The sequence below is a fragment of the Phoenix dactylifera genome, chromosome 2 (genome assembly GCF_009389715.1).
Source record: "Phoenix dactylifera cultivar Barhee BC4 chromosome 2, palm_55x_up_171113_PBpolish2nd_filt_p, whole genome shotgun sequence".
NCBI classification, from domain to species: domain Eukaryota; kingdom Viridiplantae; phylum Streptophyta; class Magnoliopsida; order Arecales; family Arecaceae; genus Phoenix; species Phoenix dactylifera.
Window position 1 is genome coordinate 8,393,413 of NC_052393.1, and position 19,824 is coordinate 8,413,236.

General features: G+C 40.2%; 1 protein-coding gene and 1 long non-coding RNA gene across 3 annotated transcripts; both read right to left on the minus strand.

Annotated features, from left to right (window-relative positions):
• Positions 1 to 1,272: 1,272 nt before the first annotated feature.
• LOC103724193 (protein ROLLING AND ERECT LEAF 2-like) lies at positions 1,273 to 6,786 on the minus strand. The gene is made up of 4 exons (XM_008815379.4): positions 5,366 to 6,786; positions 5,053 to 5,237; positions 2,535 to 2,758; positions 1,273 to 2,371 (listed from the first exon to the last, which is right to left on the minus strand). The coding sequence occupies exons 1-4, from the start codon at positions 6,438 to 6,440 to the stop codon at positions 1,573 to 1,575; spliced, it is 2,283 nt and encodes a 760-aa protein (XP_008813601.2). The 5' UTR covers positions 6,441 to 6,786; the 3' UTR covers positions 1,273 to 1,572.
• Positions 6,787 to 10,160: 3,374 nt separating this feature from the next.
• On the minus strand, positions 10,161 to 15,552 carry LOC120106879. Of its 2 annotated transcripts, none has more exons than XR_005508873.1 (2): positions 15,285 to 15,552; positions 10,161 to 14,634 (listed from the first exon to the last, which is right to left on the minus strand). It is a non-coding gene; the product is annotated as an uncharacterized LOC120106879 (long non-coding RNA). The 2 variants fall into 2 exon arrangements; XR_005508872.1 differs by having other exon boundaries at positions 14,842 to 15,552.
• Between the last annotated feature and the right edge of the window lie 4,272 nt (positions 15,553 to 19,824).

The following is a 19,824-nucleotide window of genomic DNA, read 5'->3' on the forward strand; positions in this document are numbered from 1 at the left end:
AAGCGTAAGGTAAATTTGTGCATTGTATTCGGCATCATTACATGATCAAAGCTCATAAAAAGACTCCCTTTTAAGAAAAAGTTACTAAGAGTTCCCTGCTTGTCATGTAAATGCCGACAGATGCCTATGATTCAAAGCCATAGTTAAATAGCAAAGATTTGTGACCTCATCCAAAATGGCTAGTCGGAAGGTATTATTTGGATTTCTTGATCCTGTATAAGCACCCAAGATCTACCCAGCGAATAACCGATGTGGGACTAAACACACACCCGCACGGATCCTCACAATTTGTCTTTCTTATCCCCTTGCTACATCTGCTGTTTTGATTTTATTCAAGGTAATTAATTGTCTGTGTGATAAAATTTGGTCACAACCTGGACTTCGCCCAAGTAGAGAGGGATGCCAACCAAGACAGGTCGGCATCCCATTAAAACCATTGGCATCAGATAACGCATATAGGAGCAGTAAGAACAGTTAGTATGAGAGAAAAAAAATTGCACAGAAAAGGAAGAAACATTATGTATTGTTGCCGAATTATTTAACCATCAACCTGCCAGAGATGATTTGCGATGCGCAACTAATAGAAGATAAATGGTTCGCAAAACATCCGACCACACTGCTTTCTAGTTTCTACAAAAACACCATGATTCTTAAGCCACAAAAACAATAGCAGCAACAGCAACACAGAGGTGGGGAAGAGAGAGGGAGAGAGAGAAGAGAGAGAGCGGTTCTAGTAAGCAAAGCAATGATTCAACAAGCGTTGTTGATCAACCTCATGGCCCATCTTTTGGAAACCTTGTTGTTCTCTTTTTCTCCTCCCTCATCCAATGTTCGAATGATTTGCTACCAAAAAGAAAAGAATCTTGAACCGATGATTGCATCAATTCTAAGAGCTGGTGGATTAAAAATCATAAACAAGGACTGGAAATGACCCATACAAGGCATACGGACGACAGGAGAACCATTCATTCAAAAAGAATTCTTTAGCAACATGAAACCTTACACACAAAGAAGTTGAAACTTTGTAATGGCACCTCGGCACTTCCCAGCGTCACCAACCACAAGGGGCGCGGAGGAGTTGTGCGGTCCGAAGAATGGAAATCCGGAAAGCAATGTTCCCAGTTATAATAAAAACATCTTCCAGCCGCAGGGGACCAACAGCCAGCAGACAAACCCCCCGACACCGGCCGGATCACCGTCTGATCAAAAACATCTCAGCCCTGAAATTTCCCCAAACACCCTCATTGTGGAGAGCAGGACCTGATCCTGCCATAAAGAACTGAAAATTATATCATAAATCAGGAGAGCAAAGAGTCCAAGATAGTTGATGATTATTAAAGCACAAACCAACCAACCAACCAACCCATTTCATCTGTACAAAGACATCCACCCCCTCCCACATTCCAGAAAGGGCAAAAAAATTATCAAGAACAAAACTGATATCTACAGCAAATAAATCCCCCTTGCACACCAAAAGACGGGGAATTTTCATCCTGATTATAACTATATACTTCTTTGATTGGATTATATAGATATAAGTAGGCAATCAAAAAAAAAATATTGATGAGCGTGCTACTTGACAGACCCAGCTCGCCGGCAAACAACTTCCAGATTTTGCACGAACAAGTCTGAGAACCCAGTCATCGCCTGGAACACCCCAGGCAGACCGGTCTGTATGTTGTTGAGAGTCATCGACCTTGTCACCTCTACTGCCTTTGCATGCCTCATCATCTCATCCTCCACCTTTCTCCGGCATGCAGCAATCTCAGACTTCTTCTCTGCTAGTGGATCACGTGTGTCAAAAACTTGTCCATCGTTGTCATTTCCGCTGCCCGGAAGCGCCATGCCGACCATCGAGTAGGATTGGTAGTACTTTTTCTCTATGGATCTCAATGATGCCGACTTTTTCTCGAGCTCTTTCGAAAAAGCTTCAGCACGTTTTTTGATCTTTAGCTCCTCTGCCTGTTTGGTGTAAATGACATGGATGACATTCATGAAGCTTTTGATGGCCTCAGAGGCCACAGTATCAGGAAGCCGGTCGAGTGCTTGCTTCCACTCGTCACAGAAGGCAGTAAGTTCAAGCGAGATTGGAGAAGAATGGTCTTTCTGCGGGTTGTCACTGCTAACTTGATATAAAGTAAGCCTGAGCCAGCTGTAGAGGGCTCGGACATAGTCTCGTTGGTACTTAACGAGACGATTGAAGCTTGAATGCCAAGCTGAGACAGCAGCTTCAAGGTCACGAGTAGCCAGTCGGTGGAGGTCAGATGTCGGCTCACCAGCAGATGATCGATTCACAAGACCATGGACTTGTTGAACAATATGATTTTGGACCTCATGGAATTGATGCATGGACCTCCACATGTTCAAAAGCCTGCATGTTCACATGTTATAACATAATTCAGATATGGTTGGAGGTTGTTGGAGGTTTTACAGGACCTTCTGGGTTCTTAGGAAAGGGCGCCCTAGCTGTTTCTGCATACAAAATTACTGATGTGAGGTAAACAGCTGAGATTCAGGAGAGGAAGATACATTACCCATAGCATATCTCAACAAGTTGTGGGGCGAGTTCATTGTCGCGGACTCTGATGATGGCAGAAGAAGTGGTGGTGACAGCCTGAGATGTGACTATGATCAACGACTGCAATTTCTTTATAGAAGCCTTGGTCTTGTCCAGTTTTGCATCCTCCTTTCCCTTATATTCCTGGTTCTGCAATGTCGAGAGCTTCTTTTCATGCTCAATCTTAACGCCCTCTCTAGTCTGCACTTATAAATTCACTCATTAAAACATAGATTAATCATCGTCTTCAAGTTAAAAGCAAAAGACGGCAAAATGCATCAAAAAGAAAGAACCATAGCATACATAAGCAGGTGGTCATCTTCCCAATTACAGTATATGAAAACTTCTTTTCCTCAAAAAAAAAAAAAGTGGAATCTTTCAGCCATTATATCCACAAGTATAAAAAAATCAATTGATCAAAATCAACATACTACTTCTTGATGAGTGATAATTAGGTACTAGCTTGGTAAGGATCATTTTTCTTGGGTGGTTCCATGGGGAATTCCTTCGACTACTTAGCCATGCACTAATGACCTGATAGATGATTAGAAGCTGATAATTTAGAGGTCAGCATATACAAGTTAAATCTTTCAGAGGGTCGATGATACTTGATAAAGTGATCCAATTTATGGAAAAACTTCAGTTATTCTAAATCGTCAATTGATGCATCATTTTGTATTTGACAGACTGATGTCATGCCTTTGAGACTGAAAATTAGTCCTACATGTAGCCACCCTCACAAGTGAATTCAATAACATAAAGGAAAAGGTACTTTACAATTATGTAAATGAAAGACTCACTTATGTTTTGTACTTTTCAGTCTGCTCCATTTTTTACATGGAAGCTCATGAATAAAAGGTGATGCCCATAATTTCAACTTGTTTACAAAATGCGGCTTGCAAATGTACAGGATGAGAATCTACCACAGGCAAAATCACCAATCAAGTGAAAGCAACAACACATTTGATGGCAAGCAAAAGCATACCTCAATTGAACCTGACAGTAAAACACAAATTTCAGTAGAATAGATTGTATGCTTTGTTTCAGGTCTCATCTTATTAGTCGAATAAAAAAGAAAATGCTCAATTGACCCAGATAGCTAACCCTAACCCTTCTTTATATAAAGCCAAATTCCTTGTGGACCTGACTATTCCCCAATCATATCAAAGGAACATGGCGCAGCACCCCACCATATTCCTGTATAGTGATAATACAGTACGGAGCCAGATACCAGCATTCGGACATGAGCTAAAACCCTTATGTGATCTGTTTGGAATTAGCTTTTGGATCGTACTATGTACTGGTCTTATCCAAGCCAACATCTTAGCACAAATACCGTCCAAGCCTTTCTTTCTCTCTTAGCATTTCTATATGGTATTCATAATTGAGCCTATTCGTTCCAAGAAAAAACCAGGCCGACGCTAATGGTTGCTTGTCTGTTTGTCTGCCAAGCTTCATAGGGCGAGTACCAAGAACTGATCATGCCTAAGCTGATACCACAGTGTGAACCATGACAGCCAGGGGCCAGAGCTACAATTCATCCAGGTGGTGAACATGACCCATGGAAGATAGTGATAGCAATAATTCCTTCTTCAAAGATCAGTACCTGGCCAGCACACAAGCTATACGGACACCCAGACAACAGCATCCAAAGAAAATCATATCCCTTCACTTTGCCTCGTGACAAGAACCAATAAACTCAAAACAAGAAATCGCGTCAGGGACCAAAAACCTCAAAACAAGAAATCCCAACTTAAAATCACATTTTGAATGACAAATTCCTTAGTTATGAAACTGGTTGCTGATCTTCCTTTACTGGCATAGAAAGAAAGCTCAACACACCACTTAAGAAAGGAAGAGCGATGGGACAAGGAACCAGATGAAGAGGCTTGTTAAAAGCACCCAAACGAGTTCATTACCAGGCCCATCTCAGAATAAAGAGAAAGAACTAAAATTTTGATACTTCATGTTCTTAACATTCTAATTTTAGAACCTAAAGATATTGTGAGACCACAATTCTAAAATTTCAATTGAGCTTTTCCTTCCTAGGGACAGTGGCATCAGAGAGAAATTAGACAACATAAACAGCTATTCAGAGTGGTCCATCCAACCAATAGTAATACTCCAAAGAGCAGCAAAAGATAACAGTCGGTTTTAACCAGTTTCAATGTTACTCGGCTAAAAGGCAAAGAATCCTGCCCAGAATTGGAATTTATCCTCCACACAACGATTCCCACGGCCCCCTGCTTTCAATGTCAGTGGGAGGGCATTTTTGACATTCCAACGTGTATGCATGAAGATACCCGTCCGGTTTCCCTGTAATCTAGGGCACCCGAGACGGGGGCAAATCAGAGCGTACGCTAGAACAGTGACACCCCGTAATAAAGACCAAAAAAAAGGGTAGAAAGAATCACAAGAACAACAACAACAAAATAATACCAATATTATTAATTTATCGTCCTTCTCGGGAAAAAAGGAAAATAATAGGAAAATACCTTGACCTCCTCGTAGAGCTTCTTCTCCCAAGCCAGGAGCCGCTCCAGCGTCGAGCCGTGGCTCTTCCCTCCACCCGAGTCGTCCAGGACGCCGGTGTCGAGCCGATACTTTATCGCCAACGGCGGCTTCGAGGTCCAGCTCGACGACAGCGCGCTCAGTACACTGTTCGAATGGTACACCGTCTCTATATGATTTTAAAAGTAATAATAATTAATCAGTTATAGCTGGATTTTTATGCAAAAAGGCCCTGCAAAGTGTAATTAATTACAAATAATTGCAATTGGCCCAAAGGAAAGTGTCGAGTCTGCCCACTCTTGAGCTGCCGGAAGCTCCGTTCGAACTGGGCGCGGCCGGTTTCCAGGAGATTGGAGATGCCCTCGCCGGCATCGGCCACCTTGACGAAGTACTCCTCGATCGCCGCCACGATCTCCGCAAGGTTGCGGTGGCGTAGCACCATCTTGAGCTCGGCGACGGAGGAGACGTCCTCACGCCCGTTCCACCCGGCTGACGACGATCCCGCCTCCGACATCTCCCGACGGGCCGTCTTCACCTCCGCCGCCGCGGACGACCCGATCTCCGACGGCGGCGCCCGGCTGGGGTCGGACCCGCCGTAGTCGGATCTGGCGGCGATCCCGTCGGATCTCGACTCCCTCTCCTCCTCCTCCTCGTTCTCACCGTCGCATTCGGTGGTGGAGCTGGTGGTGCCGCTGTAGTGCTCGTCCCAGTCGCGGCAGTGGATTTCTTCCCTCTCTCCTTGGATTCCCTCCTCCTCCTTGTCCACTTCTTCGCGGGGGAGGTGGTGGTGCTGGCGCTGGCGATTAATCTCCTCGAGCTCGGCTTTCCGGCGGTCGAAGAAGTCGGAATCCGGAGGGGAAGGGGGGTAGAAGTTCTCCCAGTCCCAGGCGGAGGATGACTGGGAGGGGGTGGTCGCGTAGGTCGAGTTCATGGGGAGGTGGGGATAGTACTTGGCGGAGGCAGGGGGCGGCTTGCGGAAGGAAGAGGGGGTGGAGGCGGGGTTGGAATCGGACAGGATGTGGGGGAGCTTGGAGCTGGCGATGGTCGGAGAAGGAGAGGGGGAAGGGAAGAAGCGAGGAGGCGCCGGAGGAGGCTGGGGAGTGGGCGGCGGGAGGGAGGTGGCGGTGAAAGGGGGCGGATTGGGGTGAGTGCGGAGGAGGAGGATGGGAGGGGTGTGGTCGGAGACGGCAAGGGGCTCGCCCTGGGCGAAGCGGGTAAGAGCGGAGCCGGTAAGCCGGAGCGAGTTGAGGTATTCGGAGTGGGCGGAGGCGAGGTGGTGACGGGAGTCCGCGGCCTCCTTCATGAAACGACGCCGCTCCTTGCACCGCCGCACCGTGTCCTCGTTGTCCAGCCGTGACGCCGTGCACCCCATCGCGCCGCTGCCGGAATAACGAAGCTAACCTAAAGAAAACGAGAGAGAGAGAGAGAGAGAGCGACCCCCTCCCGAATCACTCACTCACTCATAATATTCTCTCCACTCTTTTCCATCCCACCTTCCCCTTTCTTCTCGTCCACTCGGTGCTTAATCGCTTTTCCGCGGACGAGTCAAACTCCAGTGTATTAATAGCCTGGCCTCACGGCGCCCACTGGTGAGTCCTTATCACGACCGCTACCTAACCACGGATCATAAATTGGATGGTTGTGATAATAGTGATGGATCGCGGTCGGTGCGGATTGAGCTGTCGGTTTGGAGATGGACCTTAGGGATCGGTTAGTTTAATGGACCCATTTTATTACATTTGGAGAATAAAAGCGTCTTTTTCCGTGGATATTTTTCCGGTAAGGGAATTTATTCGTTTAGCCGAAATATAAGGCACTTCCATGGGGTACGTATGATATGTACTTAAAAGCGAGCTTCTGGGATACTCTGCAGTGTGATAAATATATTGCTTCATACCGCCCAAGCTTATAACCGCATCCGTTTCTACTTGGAACCAAATCCAGATCTCCGGACAGATCCAGCCAATGTCCGGTAGGACATGAACATTAATCCGGGTTTGAAAGGGGAAGCCGGAACTATCAGGAATGGAACCTCCAATCTCTTGCTCAATGGGCAAGGGGCAGTATCATCCGAACTGAAGTTCTAATCTCAAAGTGTGATTATGAATTTGTTCTTATTATGTTCCATTTAATGGAGAGGCTTGATTGGAGGTTTAAGGTGGACATGATATTTTAAGAATGGTTTTACGTTGTTTTTCGTATGTTATTGTTGCTGTTTAAGAATTCATAAGCAGGTGGAAAATGTGGCACAAGGTTAAGACAAGTAGGCAGTTGCCACCCATTGCGTTGTGCCCATTTACAAAACACAACCTATCTTTATAGAGGCACATTTTTAAGTTTCATATTACTAGAGTAGATCTTTAAATCGTGTGGGAAATAAATGGTAGCCTTGAGTACAGTTCTTAGATAAACATTGCATATGCTTAATATTTGTCGTCAATTTATTTTCGACATAATTTCTACCTAGGAATATACCTATCTATCTATCTATTTTTCTTCTTTTTTTTTCATGAAATGAAGGAGAGAGTGACTATATCTCAAAAGAGAATTGATCAATGCTTTTATCATGCATATTTAGCTTTGTTTGCCTTTTTTTAAGTAAATGATAATTTCTTGATGGTACTAAATGGGCAGATTTACAGTATATCTACTTTTTCTATATCGTTGCAAGATTAACTCATAACCCATTATGCCCTTCATGCTTTTGCCTGACAAAATAAAATAAAATAAAAAAAAGAAAGCAACATATATGCATCAATCAGACTCATTTATGTATCTAGTATTTATAGGAAGCACGAGTTTTCTTTCTCCCATAGTGAGTGTTGGATACAAAGATTCACCATGTCATGGAAGATAGTTCAAGAATAAACATTGATAAAGAAGTGAAAGGAAAGAAGTGACAAATAAAATTTCTTGAAAGATAAATTATGCTTAAGATCAACAATCCCAAAAGAACATGAGACAAAATTATATATATACCCCTATAACTATGGTTTATTGCATATTGTTCTTAAAAAATTACTATTTGTGTATATACTTCTCAAATCATTATATTTTTGCAAATCATTACTTTTGCTTAATAGTGTTAAAAAATAATCATTTTAAGTATAGAAAAGTAATCACTCCTCTTTTGCATTAATATGATTAAAATTTATTTCGTAAAGAGTTATCTTTTGCATGAATTTTTTAGAGTATTAATACAAAAGGATAATAAAGTTATTTTTATACTTAAACAATAATTTATTAACACCATTAATCAAAAAATTAAAAGGTATATTTTAAAAAAATTATTTTGGGATATTTATATAAATAATGAATTTTGAAAGATAAATATACAATAAGTCATATTTGCAATAATATATAATCAGATCAAAGTGAAAAAACAACGGATACGAAATGCTTTTTAAATAATCCATCCTAAAAATCAATAAATAACTTTAGTTTTTATAAACAATCTTAACAATCTTTAAAAAATAATTATGAATATATTTAGCTGAAGACTACGATGGTGATCGTGATGATGATGGACTCTTCCAAGTGTTCACAAGATATGGAGTCACCATACACTTGGCTCTACTCATTGCTTTGCCACTGCAATTGTGTTCTTTTAGGCTTTTTCTTCTTTTCCTTTTCTTTCTTTCTTTTTTTTCAGATGGACGTAGTGTTGTTTAAATTAAAGAAACAAAGCGACTGTGGCCACAATGCGAATATTTTGGAGGGTACACAACTGAGGCTTTAGCTAAAGTATGTGGTGAAGGGAAAGAGAAGGGAAGGCATGAGAAAGGACGGTGTGAAAAGGAGAATGGAAACGACTAAAAAGTTGCCATCTACCTTTCATTCGGACCAACCAGCCACGTGCATGGTGCCTTCTTTTCTGGCCCTTATCTTCCCTTCCTTCGTCTTCGTTCTCGTCCCATCTCCTTTCTCTCTCCCTGCTCTCCTGTGTCTTTTCTCCGGGTCCTCCTTTCCTCTGTTCAAAGTCCTATCAAAACGAAATAATAATAATAAAAAAAAGTCTCCTGTTTTTCTTTCTCCCTATCCCTTTGATCTCTTTCCTTCTGTCTTTATTAAAATTCCCACCAAGAAATACTACGTGGTGAATGCTGCCTTTCCATACCCCAATGCGAGATCAAACTTGGAAGAGCACTTTATTTCCAATGTATAGCATACAACTTTATGAGTGATGACTTTATTTAAGCTCTTTTATACTCTTCTTTAGACCTGCTAATAAAAGTTTAGCCACTGAGCCCATAGTGTTCTAACTTAAATAAAAAAAAGGGATCAGCAGCATATTTGCACTTGAAAAAGAAAACCACTTATCTATCCTTGATATCCCACCTTATGAAGAGGGTAGTAGTGCAACATAAGTCGAAAGTTTCAGACTTTGCAAAAGACCAAAACCATCAAATCATACACCAACCATATTAACAAATCTTGTTCGAGTGTTTCAAATGGTGAAGCAGAATCTTACGAGATTTTAAATATGCGAATGAAATAAAATTATACAGGTAAGTCACTAGAAATGTGAAGATCGAGCAGAAAATAACAATTAGCATTCAGATGATGTGAGCTTTGCTAAGCCAAGCCAGCTATAATGCAAAAAACAGAGAAAGAATATTAGCCTAGTAATTACCCATATTTCCCCAAAAAATTAACCATAATTTAGAGCAGTTTACTTTTCCTGCATCCATACAGCTTAATATGCAGGTTTTGGCCTAATTATTATAATTTACATCTGTTAAAAGGGGAAGCAAAATTTCCAGGTAAAGCTTGGAGTGGGTGGAAAATGAATGAATGGATGAATAAATAACAGAATGGACAAATTCAAACATTTAGCCACTTTTTGTTACCCAAAGCCTAATAGCAACTGTTTTCAGAAGGGCCTAACAAGTGCAATATATTGTACATACAAGGAGCAAACCAGATGCAACAAACTACTACTAGCAATCTATAAAAAAAAGATATAACTAATACCAACAAAAATGATACCCATATTATCCTATTCCGTAAAGCTCTTGTATGCACCTGCTTGCTCACAGATGCATTTAGGAAGAAACAGCCATGTATAAGCATCTTATGCAAGGTCGTGGAGTTGATCGAAATGAAGTTCCACATTTTGAGAAAGCCTTTCTGGTTGGTGACCCAAAACTTTCATTTACATGTTTAATGAGACTTTAGCTGCCTTGTTCCATGGATATAAGCTTTCTCGCCAAGATACATGGACCACATTAAAAAAATAACAATAAATAATACCCAATAGTTAAAAAAAAAAGAAGATATGTGTAAGGGGGAAATGATAGGTATACACCAGTTCACCATGGATGCAAGTTCAAACCACAGATGAACATTCTTGCACTTCAGAAAATAACTATTTGTAATCTGTTTCGTGCTCTATCCAACTCCTGCATCATCACCTGCAGATATGATCTCATATTTTTCATGAGAAATGAACCAGTCCAATTTTCTTCATTTGGGGCTAAAATAGCTGCTTGGACATTCAACCACTAAACTCTGAATCATTGGTTGTGGAGGCTATGCAATAATGTTCATGGAGAAAAGAACAGCAATCAAGAAACAGATATGAACCATCAATACCACTAGTTAAGTAGAGGCAAATTTTTACCAGCCTTAAGAACGTTAAAATTGGCTGAATCCTAATTCATGGGATCAGAAACTAGAGAAAAAGATGCAGTCGCAAACAATGATTATGAGCCTTACCCCATTAAGTTCAGAAGTAAGGATTTGCATTCAAATGCTTGTCAAAAAAAAATCTGGCCATTTAATTGTGCTCCAACTGAGAATTGACATGAAGGTAAAAAAGCATAAACTGAAAATACCTCTGAATTTCAGCAGGAAAGTCTGAAGTCTAAATAAAATAGTTAACTTTTCAGAGTCAGTGATTTTTTAGAAGTACTCTTAGATTTGCAGAGGCAAATCTTGCCAAGAATTATAAAAGCTAGTAGTTAGAATATTAAGTGGATTCATGGAAAGGGGAATTGAAGATCTAAATAAATCTGGGAAGCAAAGCAACTACAAAGCATATGTACATATTGATATTAAATACAAAAAAAAAACACAAAACTACAATGATTAGGCCAGCAAGGAAGTATCTTTGTGTGGTAGTATCAACATTTATTTGATTGGTCAGTGTTTTCATAGGTGAATTTGTTGGCTTTCTCTTTTGTATCAAAGACTTAATAGGTAAATAGATGCCAAAGCTAGGTATCAGATGGTACAGCTGTAGTGTTACCGAGCTAATGGTGATGTTGATAATTTTTGACAGAAATAGTGGATGCTTGTCTAAAGAGTCGAAGCAGGTGGGGACACAGCCCAAAGATTCTGGCTAGAAGTTAGAAGAACTCCAAAAGACAACTCCATAACTAGACACTTTGCTAGTGCTTTCACTAAATTAAGACCAAATGTACTATTAGCTCCTCTCTGTTGCAATGATTGTGAAAAAAAAAAAGGATTGTCTAGAGAAACCAAATATACAAATTCTGTGAGTAAAGAAGAGAAATTAAACTGCCTCTCTCATAGGACTTATCATATTTAACTGATAGCCTTAATTCAACTTGATATCAGACTTTTCTTGGCATAATTTGAAAAAGTAGTTGGTCTAATTATTTGAGTCTTCCTCGAAACTTCAGAAAATGTTAACTGGGTCTTTCCTGAGCTTAAATGAAATCATTATATATTTTTAGATATCTTGAAGAACAGCCCTCTGACAAACTAAAAGTTAAAGGAACAAATTGAAAATCATAGAAGGTATATGGCCAAGAAAAAAACTTTTGACTCCCTCCTCCACGCAAGACAGAGATAGAGAGAGATAGGGAGCGTAAAATGTTATATGTCCAGATTATGTACCAAAAAATACATAATATGATCCTAAATCTTTGGCTTAAACAACATCAGATTTTTAGATATTGCAATAAATCAAGTTGTTTGATTGGAAGGAACCGTTTAAGGTTTGCTGTGCCGGTCGGTATCAGTGCATATTGACTGTAATGGTACAGAATTGGTAAGCAGTACAAAGGGACGCACCGACATTCGATACGTTAAAATGGGAAAGATGCATCCCCAACTTTGCAAAGCGAATCAAACAAGAGAAATTTCATATTTTGGCCACTAACTTCATCAACAAAACTTCCTACCTTATAGACTAAATAACAGAAAATGCCAAATATAACTATGTTGATGACATACATTGTCGTAAAGACCTACTTGATTACATTGTCATAAAGTACTTTTGGGGTGTTCAATATTTATCCATCACGAGTGCTTTTACAAGGATGCAGCAAAGAAAGCATCAGTAGTAAGCAAATTATCATCAGTGTAACAAGTGCTTTCAGCAACATATTGATGACTTGGTAATCTCAAGTAACTAGAGGACACGTCATGTCATAGCAATAATTGCAATACGGTGTATTACAGCTTACTAATGATGTGAGCCCTAATGTACCATGCAAGCTTTTTTTTTTGTGCTTTGAGAGGAAATGGAGGGAGGTCAAAATCACCAGGAAATGAATAGGCAGAACTTTTTAAGAACCAATTATCCTAAGCACAAACCCAATTGAATTCCTTACCATAATTCCAGAACCACTTTCCAATGAAAATAGCATTTGAATCTTATTTCATAATCCAACATAAAACCATCATGTCCAACTCTTTATATGAGTTACAGATTAACCACAGCATCAACAAAAATCAAAAGAAGGATAACTTGTTTGGTTGTTTACTTTATGATTCTTCCCAGGTACAACAAGATAGATTGATGGTGTTTTCTGTAAGTGAACAAATGATATTTGCCTTTTGTTCCCTTTTTTATCCCGTTTAATGAGCCAGTAACGGATGAAAGAAATGTAAAAACTTTCAAACAAAAGGACCACCTAGGTCCCTTAACACCGACTCCACTGGCCAACTGGATAGTTTTCCTTCTAATCTTCTAATATTCCCTTGCCTTCTCCTATTTGCCAACCAATCAGCACCAGCATTTGCTTCTTGATGAATTTGTGATATCTTAAAGTCCTCCATTTGTCCCATTAAAACACAAATATCCTTGATATTTGGTGCAATTTTTCTCGCCAAGCAATATCTCAGTACTTCTGCATTGTGGTTTCCTGTAGCCTTCTCATAATGCAGCCAACAAACCTGGTCTTAAATAATAATTCTAGAACCTGAACATCCATGCTAGTGGGCACAGCTCAAGCTAACATCTGTCTACCTTCTTTATTCCTAGTAGCCAACTGAATGCAGCCTTTTCTCTTTCTAATCCCACTGAAGCATCAGAGTTTACTTTGACATACCCTGGCTTCAGGTAATCCCAACTTATCAAGAGTTAACACTCCTACTGATTGTTTTTCTCCTTGGCACTGAAAATTTCTTGTCTGACCAGTAATCCTTTTTCACTACTTTATCACCATCTCCATCAAAACATCCTGCCATGTAACCCACCAAGTAAAAACGAGAATAACTGTTCTCTTCTTACCTTGGCACTGTCAATTTTCATACATGTGTTCCTTAACACCTCCGCATTTATATTCCATAGTCAAACCAACCTTCAATGAACTTATCTCAGGGTTGGTTAGATTAGACCTCTAACAATCAAAGAGCAAATGATAAACATCTTCCTCACCCATCTTGCACCACTTATACTGCACCAGGCCATCCATAAATCTTTTCAACTCTTAACCATTGTCTGTAACCTATAGTTACATAAAGTCCACATGAAAAACATGATCTCTGGCCACACCAGTAGCATCAGCAATGTCTCCCATATTTCATCCTTACTCACTCTTGATAATTGACATGTCCTCCAATTTGTTTAAAATATGTAGGCTTTCTGAATACGACACCCCTCGGACTATGCAATATTCACTAGATCCAACCCTCAGTTCCCATGCTTGAAATAGGAGCTGATTATTTAATCCACTGTATTTTTATGAAAAAGCTGTTCAAGCTTCACCAACTAGTGCAGTTGGTAAATTCATTGATGCCTCTCCGGTGACCTCGAACCGCCTGATTTTCTGCCTGGGTTGCTCCCCTCCTAGCTCTCTCTCTCTTTCTCTCATGCTCACACACAATAAATAGATAGATAAATAAATAAATGAATTTTTTTACGAATAAAAACCTTCACCAAATGTCATTTTCCATCTCAATGGATGAAGTCACCATGTTTCGCCTTCATCACGCACTCCCTCATCCTCTTGATAATATCTTCAGGAAGGTCCAATTTTATGGTATCAACAAATTTTGCCAAAACATCATAATCCTCTCCTGATATTTTTCTAGCAAATCAAACATGGCATACAAAAAGAAAAAAAAAATAAAAAGAAGAGCCACAGGAAACTTATGCAGGTCAACTCTCCTAATTATCAAAATCTAAGTCCTGATTCCAATACTAAAACTCCTATAAGCCACCAAAATAAACTTGTTTCCAACCTATAAAGCAGCAAAAATACTTCTTTAGTTACATGATTTTTGCATTCCAGTATTTATAGTAAGATCTCTCTCCTTGCTATTTGTTGCCGCCGACCCTGGAATATCGAGGTGGACCACCTCCTTTAGACCTGTGAGACAACCAACAAGAATGAGAGCTCGTCAGATTGCCTCCCGATCCTCCCATGCTTAAGTCAAAAAATATTTTCTCACGGGAAGGAAAAAAAAAGAACAACAAAGAGACTGAGTCTCCCCTAATCCAGAGATTGCCTTTTTTTCACTTTTTTCCTGCGGGGGACCTTTAGAATTATTTATAGCTGAAGCTCCGAATGTCATACCGCAACAAACTACTGATGTGGAGACGTGCTGTTATAACCTGGCACGCAATGGAATTGTAGGAGCGAACTGCTTCTTTCGCATAGAAGGTTTCACTCGATTCGTATCAGTAGTCAAGATCCCTGAACTGAGCTGAGAGGTGCCGACATCGAAGGTCGGACACTTATGGTCTGCTCGACCTGGCCTTCACATTTGCCTGAGCAAGCTCGACCAGAATGCCTTGAAGAATTTCTGGATGCATCGAATTTGCCCCCACGATGTATCCTCGTGCGCTATATCATACCGGTCATTTATTGCCCCAACATTATTGATCAATTCCACCCTCGAATCTTTCTTCAACACCCAAAATTCCTCCAGACTTTCAATAAATTCTTCACAGCATTCATTTTGTTGAAATCCACGACAGGCAAATACAAATTACAATATATCAAATTCTTCATCTCACCTATGGATAATATCTGGTAGCGATAGTGGAGATTGTAGTGGAAGAACTCCACTGCCACCACCATCCCCACTGCCGGCGATTGAGACGTGCTCCCGAAGGGATGGGGCGTGGTGAAGTGGACCTAGGGGGGGCAGCCCGGGAGACGGCTCAACGGTGGTCGCCATGGATTCGAGAAGGAGAAGAGCAAGGAGAAGGTGGAAGGGGAGGAACGTGTACCCTCCTCCTCGGAAGAACCTCGAACGGATTGAAAAATTATCTGCGAGTGCCTACTTCTTCTACGTTAATTATATACAAGTCCCGACTTCAAGCTTCAACCATAGTCGGCACAGGTTTGCCCGACTTCAGCGAATTAAGGTCTTGCACATGCAACGTATGTGATTTGATCCGATGCCTAAATAAGCTCGTGAGCCCCATCTGATACACCGTCATGGGTTGTATTTATGAGCACGCATTCGTGTGTGAGAAAGAGGACGGTATTTTTTTTTTTTTTTTAAGGAAAAAAGAACGGGAATATTCAAACATTTTCCCCCTTTAACATGAGAGAGCAGCCAGCAATGGAAATTGGGGCTTTATGCAGTGAGTTTTAGGCGGTACAGATACATGGATAGATAGGGTCGCCAACTAGATTGTCTTCTATACAGTGCAGTATTTCGAAAAAGTTCTCTGGACATATTAGGGGGGCCCTCCTCCACAATTATGTCGAATTGTATTTTTTGATTCTGGTGGCTGTACCTACATCGGTGGTGAGCAGCAGGCTCTAACCCAAAAAGGCCCGAACCCAGTATTCATGAAAAATTATTAGAAAAAATATTATAAGTTGCTGATTGTGTTTTAAAATATTCTTGAGTCACCTCTAGGTCTAGCAGTTACATGTTTAAGTTGACAGAACATGCCAACTTACTGCATAAGAAATATGTTGAAGAAATATATGCACACTCTTTATTGGACTTTAAACATCAAACTTGTAATGGATGTCAATTTTGCTTTGTCCGGTGCGTTCAAAAAAATTGTTTATGGTTTCCAATTTGATAGTTAATTATCTATCAATCTTTAAATCATAAGTGATGGGGAGGGGGGGCAAAATGGATCGTCCTACTCCAGCGTAGAGCCACCTAATTCCGACCAAGCAGATTTCAGAGTTGAGTAGGCCAGACCTCGGTCCCGCTAAAAGCCAGGCCGACTTTGAACCCTGCCGAAGTCCGAGCCGACCTCGACCAGAGGCCAGGCCGACCTCAGTGTCACGCCCCCGCCTCTGCGAGGCACGTGAGGCACCTAGTGCCCACGTGCCTCGCAGAGGCGGGGGCGTGACATTTGGTATCAGAGCCGAGGACGGCTCTTGTCCGATGGTGGGAAGGGTGTGAGGCCCAATAGTCCCACATCGGAAAGACTCGTTCCAGAGCCTGGGCATATGAGGCGGGTGTCTCCAAATCCTGCAGACGCGTTTTGGGTGGAAAACAAAACCGGGGAGGGGTGAAGGACGCTTGCGTGAAGCCCCAGAACCGGACAATATCTGGCAGGGGAGCCTCGTGTTCCCCCCTCATGTGGCCCCCACGTGGGCACTGGGTGCCTCACGTGCCTCGCAGAGGCGGGGGCGTGACATTCAGCCCCCGCCGAAGGCTGAGCCGACCTCGCCAAGCACATGTGGCCGAACATTCCAGTCTAGCCAACCCCTTTCCATGAATCATTCCTTGCTGGCCACACCATGACATGCTAACCAAGTACCATGCCTTGCTGCCCCAGCCATGCTTGTTGTCAAGGGCCATGTCCTGCCACACCAACCAACACTATGCCGTGCACAAGGACTGCTCAAACTGTATGCCTTAAGCGAGCCCTGGCCACACGCTACCTGGCCAAGACCATCTCCTTCCATGATAAGGATGGACCATACCTTAGCCACCAGGGCATCCTCACAACAAATCTGGAAAGATATCTCCCGAATCCTTCGCACATGGAATTGATCTCCGTGATTCACGCCGTCTCCAGCTAATGACAGCTGATCACAGCTTAGCCCCAGATTTTAGGTAACGGCTGAGATCCTTACCATATAAAAAGGGCGTAGAAAAAGGCCCTCGGTAAGCTATTTTAAGCTATAAAAACCCATAAAAGGCAATACAGAGGTCATGAAAGGCACTCAAAAAATCTTTCCAAAAAATCTGCTAACTTAGCCATCGGAGGGCATTCGCCAAAATTTCCGGCCAAAGCTTTGTGCAGGTACCCCGGAGCGTAGGAGGTGGCTCCCTTTCTCGGTCCCGGCCGGCATCTTCTCGGCTTCCTCCGGCGTGGTCACCCTCAGGCCAAATTTCAACCGCAACTATAAGTTTCAAATAAAAATCTTCTTTTTTTTCATATACCAACAATCAAGCACATGGAATGCATGTTTGGTGAAAAATAGAAGCGAGAGAGCGAGTCATGGTGTTGAATCGGAAGTTTGATCTGTTTGGAAGTCAGATTAGAGAAAGAGACGAGTCCCATTTATTTGGAAGTTTTGCAAAGGAGATGAAAAAGAAAGAGGGAAAGAATGGTAGTTGATGGGCAAAAAATGTTAGAGATGTAAGTAGCATATATTTCAAGATAAATAGGATGAGACATAATTAAGAGAGAATACTTCCTGATTTGAAAACTATCTTTTTTTTTGTACATTGTATAGATAAATTACTCTTCCTCTAAGTAAATGAAAAGGTTGGAAAAGTATTATTACGTTAGTGAAAATGCATGCAAGGAATTGTAATCTATTAACTTCTTCTTTATATCAAGCAATGCATTTCATTCAACAAGCAAAGTGTACATGATTGTAAGATTCAATGAACAAGGTGTTATGGCTTTTTAAGCTTGGGATAGAATTATCAGGCCAATATAAGTTTGAAAGAGTGAAAAAACTAGCCTAGCGAGAGGGTGTCGAATGATTTAGTTGGTAATGTTTCTATATTGATACAAATTTTAATGTTCTCGTCCAATAAAAAAAGATGAAAATTTAACCAGCCTTGTTTCAAAAAGAAAAAAACAAAAAACTCTGCCATGGTCGTAAGTGACTATTGATGGATGTCACTGATTCACTAGATTGGTAAAATCTCATATGTTGGTACAAGTCTCCATGTCCATGCTTATGATGACAGAGGATTTTTGGGCTTCCCTAATTTGGAAAGGGAAGACAAGGAAGGAAAAAAAAGCTTCATCTAAAGAGTTTGAAAAAAATGTACCTCTTGCTAACCTAGAAAAAGTACGAGATGGGCTTCATCAGGTCCCTACTTCTTTGCAAGCTATCAAGGTTTGGCTAAAATGTGATTTATTGATAATTATCTCCTTGTTTAATAGATGTCTCAACATAAATGCTGACCTTTAGTTGCTACTTATTAACATCTGGCATCTTTCATCTTAGCTGAGTTTCCATGGCAGTCAAATCTCTCATGAAGGCAATCAACTAACAAACTGGATGGCAAATTTGTTGCCAATCATAGCAGTGGGCATTTTGCCGATTGATTCCCAGTGGGAGCAGCAATTCATGTCTCGACTGCCAACGAAATCCATAGATGATCCAAGATGAAGTATGTTTGGGTTTCCAAGGAAATCCATAGATGATCCAAGACGAAGTATGTTTGGATTTGGTGTAAATAGGTCTAGGCTGTAAATGGGTCAACCCGATCTAACCCATTTTGTTAAACGAGTAGGGTTCAATTTTAAAATTCTAGCTTGTCTAATTTGTTTTGATATGTTTACTAATTGGGCCAGGCCATGCGGATGCAACTCAACTTATTTAAGAATTGGTTAACTTGGTTAAGATCAAGTGAGCCATTCGAATTACTCTTAGGGCCCATTTGGTTGGAAGTAATTTAGTTTGGAAAAATAAATCCTATGTTAGATTATCATGTTTGGTACGAAAAGTGAATTTAAGAGATGAAAAAAATAAATCATAAGTCCTATGTCTATTTTTTTGAAAGAAAAGATAAAATAAATACCATAAGAGGTGGTATTTGTTTTCTAAATTAATGAGCGGAGGTAATCTAAAAATCTTATTGCTCGGCGAAAATGCCCTCACTTATATTATATCAATATTATATTAATTATATTAATTTTATATTAATAATATATTAATATATTATAAATATATCAATATATTAATTAATAATATTTATAAATAATAATATATTTATTAATAAAATAATCAACAAAATATTTATTAATTATTACTAAATCCTATGTTATATTTATTGATACTTAATATATTTATTTATATACCAAAATTTATTTATACTAAAAATATATTTTAATATATGATTAATTTTAAAAAAATTATTAACTTATGTAAATATATTTTAATATTTGAAATAGGTAATCTTGATAATGTTTATATAAGAGGGCTATAAATGGTTAACAAATGTAATGAGAAAAAAAATGTTATTACTCGAACTATTTATTCAAAGATATTATTAGAAATTTAGAAATATTTTTATATAAAAATATCTTTAATGCGATATAATAATTTTTTTTGATGTTAATTTTTTTACAAGACGATAAAATTTATTTTCCCCCAAACAATCAGACA

Bases quoted from the DNA above. Each gene is read 5' to 3' on its own strand.
- LOC103724193 (XM_008815379.4), bottom strand. From the start codon at position 6,440: ATGGGGTGCACGGCGTCACGGCTGGACAACGAGGACACGGTGCGGCGG. The intron at 2,759-5,052 runs GTATTTTCCTAT...TTATAAGTGCAG, and splicing joins AGCTCTACGAGGAGGTCAAG to ACTAGAGAGGGCGTTAAGAT. The intron at 2,372-2,534 runs GTAATGTATCTT...GTGAACATGCAG, and splicing joins CTTGTTGAGATATGCTATGG to GCTTTTGAACATGTGGAGGT.